This window comes from Drosophila mojavensis, unplaced genomic scaffold, assembly GCF_018153725.1.
Source record: "Drosophila mojavensis isolate 15081-1352.22 unplaced genomic scaffold, ASM1815372v1 contig_136, whole genome shotgun sequence".
Lineage (NCBI taxonomy): Eukaryota > Metazoa > Arthropoda > Insecta > Diptera > Drosophilidae > Drosophila > Drosophila mojavensis.
The window spans coordinates 8,997,523-9,011,926 of record NW_025318667.1 but is presented as its reverse complement, the minus strand read 5'-3'; the positions used below and the strand labels follow the sequence as shown (position 1 = coordinate 9,011,926).

Below are 14,404 nucleotides of genomic sequence, written 5' to 3'. Positions count from 1 at the left end.
AACATGTTCAAACGTTACTTTCCGATTCGATTGTTGTTGCTGAATCGGGGGCATTGAAATCGACTAAATATGTCACATAATACGGTTTAGACACGTCTTGTTCTTTATTCCTTTGTTCTGCTTTGCATATCAAGTGATTCGCTTTCTGATTCCCCAAAACTTCGTTGGGTATTTCTTTTTTTTTTTCTCGAAGTTCTGACAAAGCGGAATCGAACAAAAATTCCAGTCAAAAGAAACGAAATGAAAAAGAAGGAGAAGCACAAGAAGAAGAAGCAACAGCAGCAGCAGATCGTATAATAAATAATTGTGTAGACCTGGGCATTGTTTTCTTTTCGTATTGTTTAGCTTCTCGCTTCGCTTCACTTCACTTCACTTCGCTTCTCTCTCCGTCTCTCTGTCTCGCTCTTCGCCCTGGTGAATGACCGTTAACATTTTCGTGTTCGTCGCCAAAGAACCAGCTTACTGGTATGACAGGTTTCTCTACTCTCTGGCCCCTATTGAGTCGTCTTTTTGGCCATATCCATATTGAGATAGCCAACCAAGATAACCAGACCAAAAATAAAAATAACAATAAAATTAAATAAATGCAAGACTATAATAAAAAATGATAAGAAGTGTGAAGTCCTTTTATGGCAGCAAAACGATATTATTTGTCTTCCCATACAAACACTTTGAATTCCATCCAGAAATCATTTATCTTGACCCATCAGGTTAGTATAAATTTAGTTTGTAGATAGCATAGGGACAGCACATCATGTTTGAGTTGAGTGTTTTCACATCTGAAATGAGAGAAATCAATATCAATTCTTTTTTTCTTTTTGGCAAACTCACACATAGATTTTTTAAGGGTTTACGAGCTAAATTCTTTAAATTTTTTTAATTTCGTATTTCCGTAAACATTTTCAATTGCTTTATTATATATGACTTGGAATAATTTGGAGCTTTAAAAGAAATAGATTTACACAAAACTCATTCACGGTCTAAAAATAGCCTAATTTATTCCGAAATTGGAACACCCCGTAAAGTTATAAATTTCTATATAACTATATCTATAGACAATTGTCTATAGTAATATATCTCAACTTATATAGTCGAGTCCATGATTCAAGTCTCTAGCTTTCGTAGTACCCTAAATCACTTGTAAGTCTCGAAAGATAAAGTCCATATAGGACATATATGTATGTATACCGACGAACTGATCATCAATGTTCTCTTATACATACCAAATGAGACTATATGTATAAGGCTCAAGCCAGTAAAATGCTTATGTCTGTTTGAGGTAAAAGCTTAGAGTTTTTTTTTTTTTTGTAACTAATCTAATTAGCAAAATTCTTTAATTATTTCTTCTGTTTGTAGATATCAGAAACTAGACATTAAAAATTTAGAGAAGACACATGGAATATGATTTGCTGTCTTCGAGAACTTATACCAAATGGAATTTTAAAATTTTTCTATAGCTTGTTCAAGCATAGCTCGTAGTTTATAAGAGCTGAAGTTACTAAGTCTAGTTTATAGATTTTCCTCTAAACTAAACACGCACTAAAAATATTTAATTTTTTCTATAAATGCATATTTATTTATCATATTCTTCATATTGAGTGCGTAACTTAAGACAATCCTTGGGAATGTTCCGGGCACCGGCGACAATTTACCTCAATTATCGAAATTTATGCGAGAATTAACACTTTGAACCGTTGCAGCCAAGCGAAACGAGTTGCGATTGGGGGTTGGGGTTGGGGCTGGTGCATAGCCATGGGAATGGGCTGGGCATGGCAATGAGACTGGGCATCGGTCTATGCTCGGACCTGCTATGGAGCTGCTGCTGCGACCTGTGGCTCGTCTCGGAATTCGTTGCCAATAAATTTATGCAATTGGCACACTTGTTGCATAACCCCTCCCTGCCCCCTCCTCCACCTCCTCATCCTGCTTGGGGAAAGAAGTCTGCCAATTTCTGGGCCCATGTGAAATTTATTTCAATTGCATTTAATTTGTGCGGATTAGCAAATGTTGCATATTTCTTCACTTTTGTCACCGAAACAGCTCCTTAGCTCGCTCCATATGCATCTACTTTGCATCTCATGCAACATTTATTGCAATTTATTAGCTATTCCAACCCAAAGCTCGGCCCCAATTTAGCCACGTGATACAAATTGAGGAAGCGCCCGTGCCAAAGGCATGTGGGTGGGTGGAATGCCTATGCCTATGTCTATGTATCTATATCTATATCTATATCTATATCTATATCTATATCTATATCTATATCTATATCTATATCTATATCTATATCTATATCTATATCTATATCTATATCTATATCTATATCTATATCTATATCTATATCTATATCTATATCTATATCTATATCTATATCTATATCTATATCTATATCTATATCTATATCTATATCTATATCTATATCTATATCTATATCTATATCTATATCTATATCTATATCTATATCTATATCTATATCTATATCTATATCTATATCTATATCTATATCTATATCTATATCTATATCTATATCTATATCTATATCTATATCTATATCTATATCTATATCTATATCTATATCTATATCTATATCTATATCTATATCTATATCTATATCTATATCTATATCTATATCTATATCTATATCTATATCTATATATATATATATATCTATATCTATATCTATATCTATATCTATATCTATATCTATATATATATATATATCTATATCTATATCTATATCTATATCTATATCTATATCTATATCTATATCTAGTTTTAAGTTTGATATTTTCGATTTAATTTTCCTTACTTTTCCAACCGAAACGCGTCAAATCAAATTTCTTTGTTCCGGTTTCCATGTTTTGGGGTAGCATGGGAATATTTCCGCGTCGCCTTTGTGTCTTTGTTCCGGGTATCAAAATGCGACTCCTGGAGCAATGACGAAATAGCAACCACGAATTGCATACGGCGTAGGTCAGTTCGACTCACAAAAAACAAAGAGAGAAGCGAACGATAGAGGGAGAGAGTGAGAGAGGGAGTGAAAATTTTCACTCAAAATCTCAGTACAGTACGCAAAGGACAAAGGAAAGCGCTCTTTACCTGTGCTCTCCAGCTCGTTTTCTCTCTCTCTCTCTCTCTTTTTGTATGTCTCTCTATCTGCAGGATCAAGCGTAATGGGGGTAGCAACCCTCGAAATGACGTCGCAGCAGCCCGAAACAGCGCACAAAGCAAACGACGCAATTCGCACCCGCAACACGGAAGAAGGGCGAAACGCGTCATTCAATATACATACATATATATATATATATATATATATATATATATATATGTTTGTATATATATATATATATGTGTAACCCACCCGATTTCCAGGAAGCGAAAAATGCATTCGGATATTTTAACGTATTTGGGCAACAGCAAACAGAACAAGGAAGAAACCATCGAAAAACGCAAATGGAATACCCTAACACATTTCTCGGAGATTCTAGTTGAAAAATCAAACTTAAATATATTTATATAGATGAAAATATTGACAATTTTAAAATTTTAATATATAAAATAAAATGGACTTTAATTACAGTGATAAATTTATACGAGTTCTTGTTCCTAGGGGATTTTAGTGATATTAGCTTAACTTTTTAATATGCCTTTTGGAATGTATTTCCATAAGACATTAAATAATAATATGTGCAAAACAATATGGATCTTTAATTTAAAATATAATAGCAGAAAAAAACATATATAAATAAATAAAATAAAAAAACTACTTTCAATATTTAATGAAAGTTAATATTAGAGGTTATTCATTTATTTATTGTTCAACTACTCACAAATATTTTTTAAAAATGTTAACAAGAAATCTTATCGACAGAAAACAAAAAACCATTAATGTTTCTAAAGAATCTATTTTTCTTTGTAACGAATGTAAAGCTAGGCCATAAAATAAATATATATATATATATATATATATGTATGTAAGTGCAAATGCAATTGGAACGCGCGTGTTGAACCGCAAAGTAAACGAACCACAAAAGGAATCAAAGTCTGAACCGCAAAATACGATATGGTTTAGCTTGATATAGAATTGGCAGTAACATTGTAGAAAAATACATGTAACTACAATAGATCAAAGAGTTTCATTATATATGAATCGCACTGTTAAGGCTTTGAGTAAAGAAAACCTAAACGAGATATCGTTAATCTATATATACAGTAGAATCCGCTTATAACGACTTCACTGATAGCGTTCCTTCCTTGGTTATAACATCAAGGACGCTTAAGGGACCGTCGTTGTAGCCTGATTCGTATTTATATATAGACATATGTATATATGCTTCATAGAACCCATATCACTGTTATTTTACATAGAAAAATCGAATTACCCGTTGGTAGAGCATAAATAGTCTAACGAGCTAGGGGTTAGGGGTAATGCGATGTAGGAATTTTAGGGTTGTTTACACTCTTTATTATGTCTCTATGTGTCTGTGTGTGTGTGTGTGTGTGTAACATGTGGCACGTTCTAATGTGGTTTTTACTGCCCGGAAATTTCAATGCGTCGCGACTCTACAGATTTTTCCATAGCTTTGTTTTTGGTCTCTGTCTCGGTCTGGATCTATTTCCGTTTTTATGGCTTTGCCTTTGTCTGCGCTTCTATTTTTATCGGCTGGTGCGCTTTGCAGAGCGCTTCGCATTGCATTGCCGACGCTTGGCAGTGACCTTGAACAGCTGCTGCTGCTGTTGCTTCCCTCCAGCATACCCGATGCAGTTCGCGTCTCACTCTTTCCCTTCCTCATCTTTGCAGCGCGCCGAACTTCTCGAACATGCGACTCCTGTCTCCGTCTCATCGCGTCTCGTCGCTGGGCGTCTGGGCGTATCAGGCAATGCTATTGACCTCTCGCCTTTCGAAATAGCGCCGGCATAGGCAGCCGCTTGATTGATGCAGCATCAAATACCCTGTAATTTGGAAAAGTCGCACAATCGGAAAGAATTTACCTTCGTTTACCCGTCATTACCGGGTATTCCAAGTAGGTATTACAATTCTTTGATACGTCAATGCTTCAGCAGAAATGCCTCTCCACTGGCATAGCTTAAATTTACAGAGTATTCAACTAACAGACTTTTCTGATTTCTGATTTGATAGTAGAGCCTCTCAACTTGTTAACGATTGCATCTCTTATGAATTTATAGAGTTTTCCGTAAATGTTTACATTGTACAAATAAAGGCTCGATTTGTTATCATTATGTAGAAATGATTTTAATGCTATAGATTGCGACTCATCTGCCTTACGTAATATAAACATTATACAATACAAATTATAGGGCATACAATGTGTGCAACTGTTATTTGTGTATTCTTTTTAAGAAGAGTTCATTAGCTTTCCGTTTATCCCAAAATTACAGGGTATGTAAGACTGTCCTTTGGATGGCCTGTGTAAATATTTTAAGATATTAATATACCCCCATTTTTTATATAATACTTTGAAATTGCAGGGTATTCAAACATGATAACTTCCTACTAGCGCTTAGATATCTAAAAAAAAAAAAAAAGAACTACAGAGCATATATCCACTATTTATGCCCTAGAATCCACTATTTATCCCCTGCGTTGGCAGCCTATTTCCAAAAAATTTCCTAACAATTTCCCTTCTGCTTATCTTCTTTTGCCCCGCTCCCAGCGAACTCTGTAATTGTGCTCTCAATTACAGGGTATAGCACAGATTATATTACATAATAATGATGTGGCCTCGTTACGCGGCCGATTATCAGCCTATAACCTTTCGAGCAGGAAATCAGATGCCAAAACACATTTGTAACTGACGTCAATTCGAGATTAAGAAGACGAAACATTTCTGTTTCCATTTGTCACGAATCGAGCTCGAATTCAAAATCGAAATCCCAGCTTGATGTTGTTGTTGTTGCTGAGGAAATTGGATGCCATTGAGTGGCAGTCAACGATGCAGCTACTTGACTTGCTGCTGTTAACGATCCGCACTATGAAAACCAACTGTTCAGTTAATATGCAACATACGATATTTAGAACGGTTATGCGATATTAACAAATGTCAATGAGCCGTATTAGCCGTATTGCTTGTAAAGTCGAATACAATAATAAAACAGAGCCGAAATCTGTGCGCTGCCAGATTATCGATACAATCCCCTTGGAAATTCATATATATATAATTACAGAGTAGAAAAACTTATATGTTTATGTATATACAGTCGAGTCTCGATAATTCATACAACGCTAAATCGAAAATCGCAATAGAAAAATTCTATCCCCTTCAAAGAAATTCGTTCTCAATGATTCTCAATAGTTTATTTTCTGTGTAAATCGAAAACAAAAAAAAATGATCCCCTCCCCATTTCGAATTACCGGGACTCTACTGTATATATATTTGAGAATTGAGGAACAAATTTGAAAACAAAAAATTAAATTAGGTAATGGGAAATCAAAGTAAGCTGTAATTTTTAGTTTTGCCATTTAAATATATTCCTACATTAATATTTTTCTTAAAGAAAATTTATTTTATGGCAATTGGTAACTCTTGTTTTCCAATTCACAATTCAATAAAGATGGGCTATACGTATAAGACATTTTTTGCAACAGTTTTTTTTTAATTTTTAATTTTTTTTTTTTTTTATTTATTTATTTTTTAATTTTTTTTTTAATAATGTTTTTTGTTATTTTCTGAAATGATATAGAATACAATTTTCATTTATTTCGAAATGAATAAATAGATTCCAATAGATACTCTCTGTTAATGTTGAATACTTTCTATATTATTTTTTGTCCTAAATATATATTTTTTTTTATTGAACTCCCTTCACGTTGAATATTTTCTATGTATAGTCCTAAAATGTTTGTCAATAGGTTCCTTTTTTTCCATAAATATAATAAATATAAATATATATAAAATAAAAATAAATAAAATAAAATAGTAAGCGATGTCAAAATATACATAAGAGCAGAAATTTTGTTATCAAGAGTTCCAAGCTCACTTTCACAGATATACTTTAAGAGTTTACTATACATATGTATAAATACATAAATCTATATACATACGTATGTATATATATATATTTAGTTTCGTCTGATGAGCCAATGTCAGAGAAGTCAATTGAAATTAAAAAAGTCTGCAGAGCCAGGCCCAATTGCTGTGCGACACACTTAGATTAGTCGCAGAGACGGGACTGATAAGAAGCAACAAAAAATGAGCGAGGCCTCGATTAGAGGCTGAGAGCATGAGTGCTATATATAGAGCATACATATTATACATATGTATGTGTTATGTGATCTATGTCGTAGCTGGTATTATTATTTTGGGTGGTTGGGCTTGTCCGCCCAGGCGCTGAGACAAATTAGCGCCTCAATGACAATGATAGCCCCTCAAGGCGCTTTCAATTTAGGCAATTACGCAACTGTAAATGGAACTGGAATTGGAATTGAGAATGGAACTTGGAATTGGAATTGGAATCGGAATCGGCAAATCGTGGGCGGCAAATACCTAGCATCAAATCTACATACACTCATGATGAAAATAATAGGTACACCCCTCAAAATTAAACTTTTTTGAGTTTAGTTTAGCAAAACATTTTTTGAGGGGAAATACAATTTTTTTTTGGCATACATCACATTGCCAGATTGCTCTCTTAAAGCTACCATCCAGTTTTTTTCAAAAATATCACAAATTAATTAGTTGTGACAGAATCTTCAAAAATTTTTGGGTGTACTTATTATTTTCATCATGAGTGTACATATATAATATGTACATATATGAGACTTGGCTTCTCAATCAAGAAGTAACCTCAAATTGAGCCGCATTAAATGATTCTCGCTTAATGAAATGTCAATATCAATTTTATTTTCATCTTTAATCTTTCGATTCGATTCGATTCGATTCGTTTTGCCAACCGCACAGGTTGCAATCCGCTTGATTGAGGGTCGCTCGTCGTCAGAAAACCTCAAGGCAAATTGGCTGGCAACGACTACAACTTTCAAACTAGTACAAAAGTTCTAGGTAGCAAATCGACCGTGAGATACCCCCTAAAGTTCGAAAACGTAATCCAAATTATAGAGTTTTTTTTAGATTTAAACTGAGATATGTAGAAGACTTTAAACTAATTTCATGCCTAATACTAAGCCTTATTATTAACATATTTTTATTACAGGGTATAACAAGTTGTTCTCCAGCAACTATTTGTTTTTTTCCAGATATTAATGGCATACGATTTACTTTTGATACATCAACATCCTTTTGATCTTCATATTTCCCTATTACAGGGTATAACAAGTCGTATCTCAGCCACTATATTTATTGCAGTTGAGACATTCAATATTTTATTAACAATCCCAAGTCGAGTTAACAAATTTTTAAATATTTTTTTTGACAGGGTATATCTAGTCGTGCAGCAGTGAGTCAATTTCATGTTTCGAGGGTACCTACAGCGTATATAGTAGAAAAATATATTCGATAGTTGTTGTTCAGTTAATAGAAACGCAACCAAAGCTTAATTTAACAACAATATACCCCAATTTTAATATTTGCCAATTACAGGGTATCCGGCGTCGTTGAAATGTATGTCACAGCAGTTACAGTTGCAGCGGCAATCGCATAGATCAATCTGTCGATTAGCCAATATTGCCGCAAAGCTATCAAATTGTAAGCCGTAAGACCTCCACACACGCCCCCCCATCGTCTGTCTAAACTTCTCTCTCGCTGTCGCTCTCTCTCTCTCTCTCTCCTTCTCTCTGCTGAGGCATGTGCCATGCCCAATGACAATTAAAAAGCCGCCTTTTTTCTTTATTTATGTGTGGGAATCTTTACTCATATTCAACTTAACTTAACTTACGTATAAAAAAAAAAAAATTACATTTTTGTTTGTATAAAAAAAAAATGAAGAAGAAGAAGGCGAGAAGAAAAAACAAATATAAAACGCATAAGTAATCAAAGCCAACAACATGCTGTTTGCTGTTTGTTTGTCCGCTTTGTTTACAAAGCTCTGTTTAAGCTACGCTCTCTCGCTCTCGCTCTGCCGCTCTCTTGTCCGCTCTCAGCAGCGTTGCCAGACTGTCAGCGTGAGCAGCGCTAGCGCCACACCCCACACGCTGCTGCTGCTGGCCAATTGATTGGAGTGATTGCAGCCATCTGTATCGCAGGTGTAGATGCAGCTGCGATAATCCATGCGATCGCCCTTATTGCGCACATAGTCACAATAGTTGCCCAAATCCTTGGAGCTGCAGAAACGTTTCGCCCCAATGCCGCCCTCGAAACGGCCCACATGCTTCACACAGAACGTGGCGCCATGGACGCTCGAACAGTTCTGTGGCTGGATATCGGGCTGATCGAAGCGATCAAACCATTCGCCGCACTGGAATGGATTCTTCGTGTCGCTCGCATCGCATACGTAACACTCAATTGCCAATGTGCACTGCAGGAGGCAGCAGCACCAGAGCAGCGCCGTCAACATCAGCGCTGGCAGCATTGGCATTTTCTTCATTATTATTGGTGTTGTTGTTGTTGCTGTTGTTGTTTTTTTGTTCGATTGCACAATGTAGCTGCTAGAGTGATGACGCACTAAGCGCGCGCGCACATACACACACACACACACACTGGCAGAGAGACACACGCACACACGCACACAGATAGAAGATACAAACGAAGAGACGGCGATGAGAAACCAAAGTCGGCGTCGTCAGCAAATGCCAAGCTTGTACTGAAGCGTTGTTTTAACTTCGTTTCTGTTCGTTTCAGTTGTTGCTAGCGAGCAGCACACACACACGCACATACAGAGACTCACACACACACGCGCGCTTAGGCAGTTAGCCGAGTGCGCGTGTATGAATTGAGCGCTTGCTAGCGCTCTCTCTCGCTCACCTGCTGTTAGACTCGACTGTTATTCTAGCCCTAGCTGTTTTATCAGCTGTGTGCGGCCGCATCCTTTTGCTGGCGCCCTCTAGCGTGCCATCTGCGCTCATCCGTTTATCGTTTATCGAAACTTGTTGCTTGGCAACACACCAGCGAATGCCAATGCAAGGCAACAGGTATGCCGCACATACACACACTCACAGACACACTAGTTTGGCTCCCCCGTTGGCGTTCTGATTGGAATCTCATTGGAGTTGCTATTGGAAACGTCATCGGTGGGTTCTTTGGGCCTGCTTTGGCGACGTCAGCGAGTTTCGCTGGCAGCCGAAGCAAGAATCAACGAGGGCATTCAACTTGACTGAGACAAAAGCTCAACACACACACACATACACACAGCCAGAGACACACACTCACACACGACAAAGCAGCAAACAAGGCTAAAAACAGCTTTGTATACCCTGTACTTATGCAAAAATAGAGTTCAATATCCTAAAGTTTATTTATATAACAGACAGGTGAAGGCAGTTTCGGTGACAATGATCATTCATTATTATTACCAAGCTCCGAATCGAAGCCCGATTTCTTCTCCTACTTCTACTTCAATCATCTATCATTTCGATTAGCCGCTATAGATAACTATCGATAATAATCGACAGCCTAACTTGTTTGCTTAAACATGCAAGCAATGGCATTGATTTTCCATTAGTGATCATTTCTATGGTATCGATAAATATCGCTACAAATTTAACTTTCAGTAATTAAGGCTAGAGACATCGAATTTGATAACTGACTTAGCACTTAAAATGTCCGTTTACGAAAGATCTCGTTGTAAACCAAAAAAAAAAGTAGGGTATTTCGCATTTGGGTACTCCCAACTCGCTTGACAACGAGTCGTGCTGCCCACAAAAAGAAAAAGCATTGTCAACGATCTGATCGGCAGACAGAGTTTGTAAAATCCAGAAGGTGGAAGGTGGGCTCCGACTAGGTGCCAGCACCCTGCCACCTGCTCCCTGCCGCAGCCCCCAACCACAACGCCAACCCGTGTCCCACCCGTCCCCTCCCCTCCCCTACAGCCTTGAAAGCAGGGCCAAGCCTTAAAAAAAACCCACACGACCCAACTTCAGGTTTTCTCTTTATGGTTTATGCTTGACTTCAGCGACTGGCCCGGCCTATGTAGCATGGGACATACGTCGCTACGTGCGGCATGCGGCATTCAGTGTGTGGCATGCAGCGTCTATGTGTGTGCATACGTGTGTGTGTGTGTGCAAGAATTGCTCAATCTGCAGCTCAAGCAAGATATTTTTAATGACTTTCCATTAAGGATAGCTCCATTTATATGGCAGCAGCTTGACAGCCTTTTGAAAACCCAAACGCAGCTTGAACCGAATCAACAGAAACTATATATGTATATGTACCTATATATAAAACTTTTATCATTATTTCATCATATATTCCAAGCCAAACTTGAACAACTTTTTGCCTATGAGCTGAGCCGGATCATTCAGTCGATCCATAAAAGGAACAAAATCTTTATTCTTTGACTATCAATAGCAAAAACCCACATGAGTTTGGGAGTTCCCATAACTCGAATTTCGAATCCAATATGCATTAGTCGTCATCTATTAGTGTTTGTTTTCAGCTCATCAGCCTTCGAATACTTGAGTTTTTCTTTTATAAACTATCAAGATATGTTTAAGCACTTGAAAACTATTTCAGTTCGTTTTTTAAATAGTCCAAGAGATATACATAGATGAAAGTAAAGAAAGGCAGAAAGTTGAAGTCAGATGGGAGATGGATAGGAGATAGGAGATAGGAGATAGGAGATAGGAGATAGGAGATAGGAGATAGGAGATAGGAGATAGGAGATAGGAGATAGGAGATAGGAGATAGGAAATAGGAGATAGGAGATAGGAGATAGGAGATAGATAGGGAGATAGATAGGAGATAGATAGGAGATAGGAGATAGATAGGAGATAGGAGATAGGAGATAGGAGATAGGAGATAGGAGATAGGAGATAGGAGATAGGAGATAGGAGATAGGAGATAGGAGATAGGAGATAGGATATAGGAGATAGGAGATAGGAGACAAGAGATAAAAGATGGGAGATAGAAAATGGGATAGAAGATGGAAGATAGGAGATAAGAGATGGAAAATAGGAGATAGAAGATAGAAGATGGACATAAGTTATCTTGAAACATTTAATTAAAGGATAACAATATCTGGGGTTTCACACATATCCATACATACTTACATACCATCTATCCCATATACATAGATATATCGAGTTTTAGGTAAATATGTTGATAGTCAACATTATGGGCCGCAATTTCTGCGTACGTGACAAATGGAACGATCTACAGGAGAAGTTGCTCAACATGAAATGCAAGGCTGATGCAGCAAGGCGAGGTACAGTGTCTGCAGATGTTGCACTTACACATACACATGCACACTCGTATACACACATACATATATGTATGTATATGCATGCACATGTATGGCATATGCTACAGGCTGACGGCCTCGTATATGTAAAAATTGTGCACTTTGATCTACACACTTAGTGACTTTTGGGCGAGTGCATAATTGAAAAAAAAAAAAAAGAAAACCGGCGCCCAGGCTGCCACGTCGCATGCACAACGAGGAGAGAGCGATAGAGTGTGCAAATGCGCTCAAGAGAGCAGGGCTGGAGAGGGGCGGGTGCGCAGCAAAGGCAACAACAGTGAAGCTGCATGCGGAAGCATAAAAAGGAAGTGTCTAAGCAGGGGAATTGAGTGAAAAGGAGCCGGGTATTTGAGTGGAATATGCAAGAGACGAGCATAAGGCAAACAAAGAGATAGAGGGAGAGCGACAGCGAAAGAGAGAGGAAGAGGGAGAGGAGGGAGAGGGGAAGGCAACACGCCACCAGGCTCAATCAGGAAAACAAACATAAATAGAGTTCTGCATCGGCTCAAGTCGAAATGGAATGCAAAGAGAAGACTGACAAACTGAGACACACACGCGCACACACACGCGCACACACACGCTCATACACACACATTAATCAATGTCACGTACATTGCTCCGTGCACCCACAAAGCAAAAAGACAGTTATCGAAATGTTTATCGGTTAACGGGCATACGTGCACAACAAAGCTGAGTGAAAGGCGCAGCAAGATATATGTATGTTAGTACATACACGCATGCACACATACATTCACATGGACACGTAAGTATGTACATCTGTATGTACAGTGAGCACACAAGACAAGTCGGGCTTACGTTCGGACCTGGGGGTATAATGACAACGCACTTGAATTATTTCAACTTTACGAAAGTGGCGCAGTTTATGGTGGGACCATTAAAAAGGCCAAGACCAGCAAGACGATCATGTTAAAGAAGCAGAAGCAGAAGAAGAAGAAGAAGAAGGAGACAAGACAGCACTGGAATTAATAAACCAAAAACAAAGTGTATTAAGGGCGACTAGAAAATAGCCTATAAAACTTTAGCTATCAACATTATCATTAGCATTGTAATTTTTATAGGCATTATCATTGTTATGATCATATCGTTATCAATGTAATTATCGTATTGTTGTCTTTGTCCTTATTATCGATAGCTGCCATTGTCATTGTCATTGTCATTGTCATTGTCATTGTTATTGTTATTGTCATTGTCATTGTCATTGTCATTGTCATTGTCATTGTCATTGTCATTGTCATTGTCATTGTCATTGCCATTGCCATTGCCATTGTCATTGTCATTGTCATTGCCATTGTCATTGTCATTGTCATTACCATTACTATTATTATTATTATTATCATAATCATAATCATTTCCACTAACACCCTCCAGATTATAAAAACATTTACAGGGTACTCGAATAAGTTTTACACGCGTTCACTGCATGATACGACCACATGTGGGGCAAAAGGGACAAGGGATTATTTGGTAGGTGGGGCGGGGCGTGCAGACGTTTGGGCCAGGCATGTCTTGAACTGGTATCACGCCGACGACTCAGACAGAAAGCCCTATAAATTGCGCGTTGCACACGCGCAGCTCGTAGCCATAAATGTGGTTAAATGCAAACTACTCCAACCTAACTGTAATCGGAGAGCAGCCATATTGATTGAATGACTGATGAACCGAACTGATGACTGATGAAAGCTGAGCCAACAATATCGATGGCGTTATTGTCAGAGCGGGTCGCATTTAGTATGAATGATATAGTAGATCACGCATCCAAACACTGCACAGTTAGCTCCAATTGCAGTGTTGCTAAACGGTATAGCAAATACTAGATGTAGTGTAACAAAAAAGATTTAAAGCTATATAGAATAAAGTGTCAAATATTCTAGAGACTTTTATACTTCTAGCTTACAATGTAATTAGCATTTTGAATATATAATGGATTACCATTATTAACTTTAAATTCCATTTAGAATTGCTGGTTTATTATTGTATTATTATTCTTTTTTTTTCTTATTTTTATTCTATTTATTGCTAGATATTTTTCATGTTCCTTGAATATTTATTATTTTTTTTTTTTTTATCGCAGCAAATT

General features: G+C 37.3%; 1 protein-coding gene and 1 long non-coding RNA gene across 2 annotated transcripts; both read right to left on the bottom strand.

The window, feature by feature from the left end:
• Positions 1-171: 171 nt before the first annotated feature.
• LOC122757360 lies at positions 172-3,297 on the bottom strand. The gene is made up of 2 exons (XR_006357385.1): positions 2,807-3,297; positions 172-779 (listed from the first exon to the last, which is right to left on the bottom strand). It is a non-coding gene; the product is annotated as an uncharacterized LOC122757360 (long non-coding RNA).
• A 5,484-nt stretch (positions 3,298-8,781) lies between these two features.
• LOC6585027 lies at positions 8,782-9,724 on the bottom strand. The gene has a single exon (XM_002010631.4). It carries the CDS (start codon positions 9,493-9,495, stop codon positions 9,049-9,051), a length of 447 nt encoding a protein of 148 aa, XP_002010667.1. The 5' UTR covers positions 9,496-9,724; the 3' UTR covers positions 8,782-9,048.
• Between the last annotated feature and the right edge of the window lie 4,680 nt (positions 9,725-14,404).